We start from the raw sequence: 9,774 nt of genomic DNA on the forward strand, positions 1-9,774 counted from the left end.
TTCTTGTCTTTAAAATACGAAAGTAGATGCTCCCGGAACTTTCTTCCACCTCCGAGGAGGCAAATTTGGACAACGCATCAACCTTAGCATTTTCTTCTCTCAGAATATGCTCGACATGGCATTTTTCGAATTAAGTCATCACGGCTCTCACTAGGCGCACATATTTTGCCATGGTTTTATCCGTTGCTTCCAACTCTCCCTTGACCTGGGATACTACAAGTTTCGAATCCCTAAAAACTTTCAAGTTTTTGACCCTCAATATCCCTGTTAGGCCTAGTCCAGCGATCAGAGCTTCGTATCAGCCTCATTATTCGTGGTATAAAAATATAACTTCATAGCGTATCCAATCAGGAACCCATCGAGGCTTTATAAAACTAGCTCTGCTCCACTCAAATTCATTTTTGATGCCCCATCAAAGTAGAGTACCCAAAATTCCTTGTCCTTGATCTGCTCTCCTTCATTCTCCTCTTTGTCCTCCATGCCTTGAGGTGTATCTTTCTGCCCCCGACTTCTTGGTTGGCGATGGTACATTTAACCACAAAGTCATCTAAGGACTGGGCTTTGATCATCATTCCAGGTTTATACTTAATATCAAATTCCCCCAGCTCTATGGTACATTTGATCAGCCTTCCACTGGCTTTAGGACCGTGAATGATGTTTCTCAAAGGATGGTTTGTTAATACGTCAATCTTATGAGTTTAGAAGTAAGGACACAACTTCCTTGAGGCCATAACCAAGGCTAAAGAAAACTTTTCTATAGTGGAATAGTTCAGCTCAGCCCCATGTAGAATCCTGCTAACATAATATATGGGTTTTTGGACTTTAAGCTCATCCTTTACCAACACGGCACTCAGGGCATTTTCAGAAGCGGCCAAATATAAGTACAGGGTTTCATCCAAGGCTGGTTTTGCCAATAAAGGGGCTTTAACCATGTATTTATTCAATTTCTCAAACGCCATCTGACTTTCATCAGTCCATGCAAAGACTTTTACTTTTTTCAAAGATTTGAAGAATGGTAAACACTTGTCCCCGGACTTAGAGATGAAACATCCCAAAGCTGCAACCCTTCCAGTAAGTTTCTGAACATCCTTTACGGAACTTGGAGGTTCCATGCCTAAGATGGCCTTTATCTTGTCTGGATTGGCCTCAATTCCCCTCTTGGTGACCATTAATCCTAAAATTTTTCCAGAACCTGCTCTGAAAGCGCACTTGGCAGGATTCAGCATCATCTTATGATACCTTAAGACCTGAAAAGCTTTCCTCGAGTGGGTTACATGGTCTGCCTTCACGAGGCTCTTAACTAACATGTCATCTATGGTTTTCCCAATAAGGTCCTAAAAATCTTGTTCACTAATCTTTAGTATGTGGATCTTAGATTTTTGAAACCAAATGCCATAACAAGGTAGCAAAAAATACCAAAGTCAGTGATAAATGATACCTTGAGGATGTCATCCTTGTGCATCTTGATCTGATTGTATCCGCTAAATTCATCCATGAAACTCAGCATCACGTGCCCAGCGGTAGCGTCTATCAGATTATCTATCCTTGGAAGAGAAAAACAATCCTTCGAGCATTCGTCATTTAGATCAGTGAAATTAACATACATTCTCCACTTTCCATTAACCTTCTTTACCATTACAGGATTTACTAACCATTCCGAAAATTATATTTCTTCAATGAAACCAGCCTCTAAGAGCTTCTCAACTTCTTGCTTGATAGCTTCCTTCTTTTCAGGGGCAAAACTCCTTTTTTTTTGCTTTACGGTCTTTCAATTTGGATCCACATTCAACTTGTGGGTGACCAATTCAGGATCTATACTGGGCATATCGGCTGCCGACCATGCAAACACATCATTATTTTCTTGCAAGAACCTTATTAGTTTCCCTCTAAGAGGCTCCTCCAATGATGCTCCAACGAAAGTTACTTTCTCGGGATCCTCGGGAACCAAAGGAATCGGGATCATGTCCTCTGCCGGTTTTCCTCGTTTCTCATCATTCTCACGAATATCCAGATCCTCAATGGGGAAAACCTGCCCCCGACTCCATCTACCATCATCGAGGCTACATAAAAGTTTCTTCTGGTCTCTTCTTTCTTCTCCTATTTCATCTCTAATTGGAAACTTGATCACTAAACACTAGGATGAAGGGACTGCCTTGAAGGCATGTATACATGTCCTTCCCATGATCGCATTATATGTTGATCCAGCCTTAACCACTACAAAGTTCAACATCTGCGTGGCCTGTCTTGGCTCTTGGCCCATAGTTAAAGGTAGCTTAATTATCTCTTCAACGGGACATTCGACTCCAGCGAACCCGTATATCGGCATACCAGTCGAGGTTAATTGAGAATCGTTGTATCATATCCTTATCAAGGTATCATAGAGTAAGATGTCTACCAGTATTCCATTGTCTACAAGGACTCTCTTTACTGGGTTATTTCCTATGATAGGTGTCATGACTAAGGGATCTCCATGAGAAAACTTGACCCCTTCCAAGTCAAAGTTATCGAATGCCATTGTTACTCCTGTTTTGGCCCTCTTCAGAGCTTCTCCAACTATGTGCATCACTTCTCTAGTATAAGCTTTCCTTGAATTTTTAGACGAGCCAGCTGTATTCAGTCCTCCAAAGATTGTATTTATCACCGGTCCTCGGGGTTAGGGATTTCTTCCCTGATCATCTTGATCTCTTCTACGGTCATCAAAGTTCCTTCTCCCATTATTCTTCATTTCTCTCATCTCCCTTTCTCCAGTGTACTTACTAAATCTTTCTTTACGAATAAGGAATTCAATTTCATCTTTCAATTGTCGACATTTATCGGTATAGTGACCAGCATCCTTGTGAAATCAACAATATTTGCTTTTATCTAGCTTGGCATGATCAACCTTTAGGGGCTTTGGCCAGCTAACATTTCTATCTCTCTCGATTTCCATCAAGATTTGGCCCTAGGAGCATTTAGTCTAGCATACTCAGTAAAATTTTATCCAGGTCCCCCCTTCTTGGGTGGTAAATCAATTTCTTTGTCTACCCTAGGATACTTGTCATTTGTACAGTATTCTTGGTCTGTCTTCCGCTTCTTGCCACTAGTGGGCTCATTGTTCACCACTGTTTTTTTCATGCTTTCTTCAACTTGGACATACTTCCCCACTCTACTTTCGAGTTGCAACATATTTTCTGGTGACCGCTTGGCCAAATACATCTTGAAGAACTCATCCCTGGTTCCTTGTTGTAACGCTATCATAGCTACCTTGTCATCAAGATCTGGGACCTTCAGGGCTTCCTTTGTAAAACGATTCAGATAGTCCCTGATGGAATTATTTGCTCCTTGCACAATACTCATGAGAGAAGCAGAGCTTTTTTCATGCACCTTTCCGCTTATGAACTGCTTGATGAAAGCTTGACTTAAATCTCTTAAGGATCGAATTAAGTTTGATGGCAAGCGGCTGTACCATTTTTGGGCCATGCCTGACAAGGTTTGAGGGAAAGCTCAAAATTTGATCGCATCATTCACGGGCTGCAGTAACAGTGTATTAGAGAAGGTCCTGACATGATTAGCTAGATCTCTCATTCCATCATAGGCCTTTATAGTCGGCATCTTGAACTTTCTTGTGATATGGGTGTTCATGATTTCTATCGTGAAAGGCGAGGTTGGATCCTCTGGGTCTCTAAGTGGGGGCAACTCGAACAAATTTCCTCGAGGGACATCCATTTTCTCCTAGGAGTTTCCTCCAAATCGATGACTTGGGAAGTTCCCCTAGTTCCTCTAACTTGGTTGGCCCTAGTTGGTTGTCTAGCCTGACTTTTCTCCATATCCCTCCTTAACCTTAAGATTTCTTCCTCATGAGCACAGATCGTTTCCTCGAAATTTTGGGATGCCACTCCTTGAACTTCTTAAAATTCGGGTTGCCTGCCACGGACGGGCTCAGGGCGCCTAACTCTAACAGGCTCAAGACACTGCGTCTCCTCCTGTGATGGGCATCTTCATCAATTAACTATCCACTTTTTTCAGTTGTATAGGGTCCGGGTACATCTTTTTCATTGTTGGCTGATTGCAGACCTCTAAGATAATTGGGGTTGTCCGAAGATTGTGACCGAGGTGGTAGGCGTGGCATACTCCCTCCAGCTTCTGGGTATATAGGCATTCCATAAGTGGGGTTTATGGGCATGTGATGCACTATGGATGACATCTCGAAGCTCGAAGCTCGCAGATTGAGTCCCTAAATGAGCGTTTAGATTCGAATTTTGAGGATTCGCCCCTAAAGCTGGGGGTGGCTGAGATTTAGATCGGGGAATCAAAGGATCCTCTGTCCCTTGGGAGTAAGACGAGTGAGGGGGAATCTCAATGACGGATGAAATTGTCTGGGTAGTCCCAGCTGGTGTTCCTTTAGGAACGTTGTTTTTGTTTCGTGTGAGTAACATGGTTGTTGTTGTCTACCCACAGACGGCGCCAAATATTATCGGTAAAAAATTAGGGTGTATTTAATGCTAGGGTTTGTGAGCTCAAATACTCTAATTGACTGCTCTCGTGTTTCGTGACTCAATATACCTTCACAATATGCCTACGTACCTTGCTATATGTTACGGATCAAGTAAAAAAACGTAGTTCTGATCTGTGAGGTGAGGCCTCTTGTATAGGCGTGAGATGCCTTGAATTAGATTAGGGTTAGGAAACTTGGTGGACAAGTCTCAGATTTATAATGTACTTTGAAGTCCTAGAATGCAGGAAATTGATTCATTATCCAATGAGGTTCCTTGGATGCCAAGAAATTATATCCTTAATCGAACTTTATTTGTCGGCTGATTTTACCCATATTTATTAATTATGAAAATAATTAATATTCAGGGTTTTGGGCTTTTTTAAATGGGTTTTATTTACATACCAAACCGGATACAATTAATGCGATATTAATTACGCAATCAGACTTTATTTTATTCACTATCAATTTCATTACTTTAAGTCATGTCTAGAGACCTTAAATAAAATTTGATGTTACATTTTTAACAATAAAACACAACTTAAAAAATAAGTTTTCATTCGTTTTTAATTAATATTTTACATTTTAATACCTTTTTATTGGGTTTCAAAAACATTAAAATTTTAAATTAATTTTTTAAAATTCAAGTATGGCCCTAGTTCAACAATTTTTTAATTTTTAGGGTTCAATAATCTCTTTGTATTTTAGAAATATTAAAAAATTGAATGAAAACACGTCTAATTTAACAATTTTTAACATTTTATAGTTCACCAATCCTGTTTTGGGTTTTAGAAATATTAAAAATAAATTAATAAAAGATACACTCATTTACGGTTTAGGATGCCCTAAACCCTTGCCGTAAATCCTAAGAACCAAATTCTAATTATTAATTATTTTTAGTATTTTAGATTTCATTAAATCTCAATTTAAGTTTTAAGAATATTAAAATACTTATAAATATAAATAAAATAAGAACAAAATATCTTTTAGAATAAAGTTTTGAGTTGTAAAATGTAACATTATTGAGTATTTTGGATAAGAAAAATAAAAAAAACACAAAACTTGAAATTGGGTTCATGTTTGAAAAACATTAATTGAATTTGCGTTTTTCTATTTAAAAAATAATAAGAAAAACGTCACACAACTGCGTTTTTTTATTTATAACAAAAATTGCAACTGGAACTCCATTTTATAGTGACAATTGAAACTATTTTTCCTAAGATGACATTGATGGTTATTCTTCCCCAAATAGCTAGCCAACACCTTATTCATATTTGTAGGAAAAAATAAAAATCCGGACTTATTACAATCCAACGATCAAATTTTATTATTATTTCTTTATATTGTATTAATGATATCACCCATTCAGCTAACATTTTTCTGTCAATATTTTCAATCAGCATATTAAAAAAAACGGTACTTTTGCACTTTCACTCATATTTCTAACTTGCGGACTTAAAAGTAAAGATAACCTCAAATTATTGACTAAAATAAAAGACCAGCGTGCTCTAATGTTGGAGAACACCACGATTCCACGAACAACACTGCAATATCTTCCATAAATCAAAATATGACTATTATTTGGTTTGAACAGTCTCCGACATATGATTGTATTCGTATAACTTACTCATATTTATCATTATATTTTATAGTCCCTTGGATTGACCGTAAGCTCGGGTTGACTGTTTGTCAATGACCTTGTCCAGCTGCAACTCATATATCTGCTCGTTTGGTATTGTTTGTAAGTAATTTATAATTTACAAAATTTATGTATTTCTGACTTGTAAATCTAGTCTCCGTCTTAACATCCACTGATCTCCTATTTTGTAGACTAACATTACAACAGGAAATTGTTATGATACTATAATTGAGAATTATACATGTGGTCCAGTTGATTATAAGAGCACTCACAATGATTAGAACGTTTTCCATTTTTTCTCTCAACCATCTCTATGTCACGTGAGTTTGAAATGGGCAGGAGAAGCAAATGACCTGGTTGGTCCAATGGTATCCACTTTTGACCTTTAAATTTATTATATTATATATAATATGAAATGTTATTTCATAATTTAATTTTAGTTTGATGAATAATGTTTAATATTAATACAATGATAAAAGTGTTGCCCAGATCACTTTACTGAGGCAGTGAAATAGCCTTCATTGTGAATGGTGGCTGCTCCAAGCCTCCTTAGTCCTTATCATTTATCAAGAAAATGATGTTAGTCCAACTAAAAGCAAGTAAAATGGAAATTTAAGACGTGCATTCTACGAAATGCTAGATAATGATGACCTTATACGTCCAATGTGTGAATACCAACAAGTATAAAATCGAACATATGAACTAGCGCATACATAACCTGTTCTAACATATTGTTGGGTATGATATTAATTGCGTAAGAATGTTGAATATGCAGGATTATTTGAGAAAATACAACAGGTGCTTGAAAGTTCCAAGAAGAAACAGAGAGTAGTTATCATTTAACATCATCAAATGCGACCAAGTCCACACATTTCTTGTATAAATATATAGCATTTATCTCTTCTAATGGGAAATTAAAATCAATGAAGATGTTGGAGCAATATTCCACGTCCCTCTGTTTCTTTTCATTGTTTTCTGTCACTGTTTTTCTTTGCAAATGGTTAAAAATTAGAAAATTAGTTTCGAAAAATCCGCCACCTTCCCCGCCAAAATTACCCATAATTGGAAATCTTCATCAACTTGGTTCAGACCCGCACATTTCACTTAGGTCCCTGGCTCAGAAGTATGGTCCATTAATGCTGCTCGAGTTCGGAAGTATACCTGTTCTTGTTGTTTCTACCGCTGATGCAGCTCGACAGATTATGAAAACATATGATCTCATTTTCTCTGACAGGCCTGATTCAAGTATCTCCAATCGAATTTTCTATAACGGTAAGGACGTGGCTCTTGCCCGTTATAGTGAATATTGGAGAAAGGTCAAGAGTACTTGTGTTATGCAGCTCCTTAGTAAAAAAAGGGTCGATTCATTTCGCAATGTCAGAGAAGAAGAAGTTGCACTTTTGATCCAGAATATTGAATGTTCTCATTCGAAAATAGTAAATTTAAGTGAGTTGTTTTCTCAACTGACTAGCAGTGTAGTTTGCAGGGTTGCACTAGGAAGGAAATATGAGAGTGAGAAAGGGATTTCATATAAGAAATTGCTTGGGGAAATGACCGAGTTGTTAGGTTATTTCCGCAGCATGGGGAAATATATTCCACTGCTCTATTTCGTTGATTGGCTTGAAGGTTTGAAGGGAAAGGTGGACAAAATAGCTAATGAGATTGATGCTTTTCTTGAAGGTGTTGTTAGTGATCATCAAAATGCTATTGCACCGGATAATACCTATGCCAACAAAGACTTTGTATCCATTTTGCTGGAGATCCAGAAAGAGAACATAGATTCTGACTTTCCAATTAACAGAGATTGCATTAAATCTGTTATCCTGGTAAATAGCTACCAAGCTCTCGCATTTGCATGATCAAATACCTTTATGAACGTTAGTATCTGTGTCTGCTACGTGGTTTAAATTTAATCGTTTACTTGTTATGTACTTGATGTAGGATATGTTCTTTGCTGGAACTGAAACACCATCAACAACTTTAGAGTGGACAATAGCAGCGCTAATAAAAAATCCAGACGTCATGATAAAATTGCAGGATGAGGTAAGAAATATATGCAAAGGCAAACCTAAAGTATTGGAGAGTGATTTAGACGAAATGCACTATCTGAAAGCGGTGATAAAAGAGAGTATGCGATTGTATATTCCAGCTCCACTACTGCTTCCTAGAGCAGCAAGGGAGGATGTGAAAGTAATGGGGTATGACATAAAATCAGGGACACAAGTACTGGTAAATGTTTGGGCAATTGCAAGAGACCCTTCATTGTGGGACAATCCAGAGGAGTTTCGGCCTGAGAGGTTCTTAAACAGTCGTATTGATTACAAAGGCCTGCACTATGAGTATCTTCCGTTTGGAGCAGGTCGGAGGTCTTGCCCTGGGATCCGATTCGCTATGGTCCTTAACGAGCTTGCAATAGCAAATGTTGTGCACAAGTTTGATTTTAAATTGCCTGATGGGGAAAGAATGGTGGATTTGGACATGACCGGTGTCACGGGCATTACTGTTCATAAAAAGTTTCCTCTCTTGGTGATTGCCAAACCACATGTTTAATTACTAAATCTGCATGGTTGTAGCTTGATAATTTTAGTAAAGTCCTTGTTATTATATCCTTTCAATACTAAAACTGATATGATGCAGCCCGGAGTTGGAACTGCCAATACCCGGGCGACCTTTTTTCCGAAACTAGAAAGATCTTGGCAACGTACTTAATTACTAAATAAGTTGTACTACAAGTTCTGGCTTCTTCATTCTGTTTGTCTCACACTCCCCCAACGTGTCCTCTATATCAACACAACAACTGAAACAATATACTCAATTTATGCATATGATTATGACAAGAAAAGTTAACAACTGACAAATATAGTTACATCTTGTAAACCATAAGACAAAAACAAAGGAGTGATGAAGACAATGGTTACATTAACACTAATAATAAACAAACAGATCACAATGAGAATAGTCGACATTAAAAAACTACAAGCCAAATATTTCTGAAAAGAGAAGCAACGACGTTAAAGGAAACTGGTGCTAATCTCATTCTTCTACGTCGATGGATGAGAAGAGAAAGCAGGCAAAGGCACGTTGAAAACGCGAGGGACGGTGCTGCAGTGTGTTTCGATACTTGACATAAAATTCAGCTTCAAACGGATACACAAAATCACTGCCAGAACCATCACTGGGCTTCAATGTCATCTGGCCAACAGCACGACACTCTCTTTCAATGGAACTTTCGTAATCCTTCAGCTTTTTATCTTCTTGATTGAAAGTCTTACTAGGTATTGATGTCATACGGTAAGCAGAGCTGCACTGTCTTCCCTTGAAACCAGAGTAACGATGATCATGTCGTTTCTCGTCTCTCTGTAATTTTAGAATCTGACTGGAACCATTATGGTGCGTTATCGTAATGTACATTACATCAAACAACTCATTGAGACACGGTTTTTCTTTCTTTCCATTATGGAACTTTGCTGAATAGGAGTCAACTGTCATCTGCGGAACATCTTTACCATTAATCGTTTCCATGGACATTTTATATGAACCAGCCATTAAAATAGATGAATTATCATACAAGTACGCCATTGCTGATTCGATAGTAAGAGTTGTGTTTTTTAAAGTTTGTGTCGTTGGCCTTTTTTATAGAGCTATCGTTGGCTACTACAAATCA

The 9,774-nt window shown here is 37.9% G+C and overlaps 1 protein-coding gene across 1 annotated transcript; it reads left to right on the forward strand.

Annotated features, from left to right (window-relative positions):
• Positions 1–7,009: 7,009 nt before the first annotated feature.
• On the forward strand, positions 7,010–8,855 carry LOC141724805 (psoralen synthase-like). The gene is made up of 2 exons (XM_074527077.1): positions 7,010–7,936; positions 8,052–8,855. The coding sequence occupies exons 1-2, from the start codon at positions 7,034–7,036 to the stop codon at positions 8,658–8,660; spliced, it is 1,512 nt and encodes a 503-aa protein (XP_074383178.1). The 5' UTR covers positions 7,010–7,033; the 3' UTR covers positions 8,661–8,855.
• The last annotated feature ends 919 nt before the right edge of the window (positions 8,856–9,774 follow it).

Source organism: Apium graveolens, chromosome 5 (genome assembly GCF_009905375.1).
Source record: "Apium graveolens cultivar Ventura chromosome 5, ASM990537v1, whole genome shotgun sequence".
Taxonomy (NCBI): Eukaryota; Viridiplantae; Streptophyta; class Magnoliopsida; order Apiales; family Apiaceae; genus Apium; species Apium graveolens.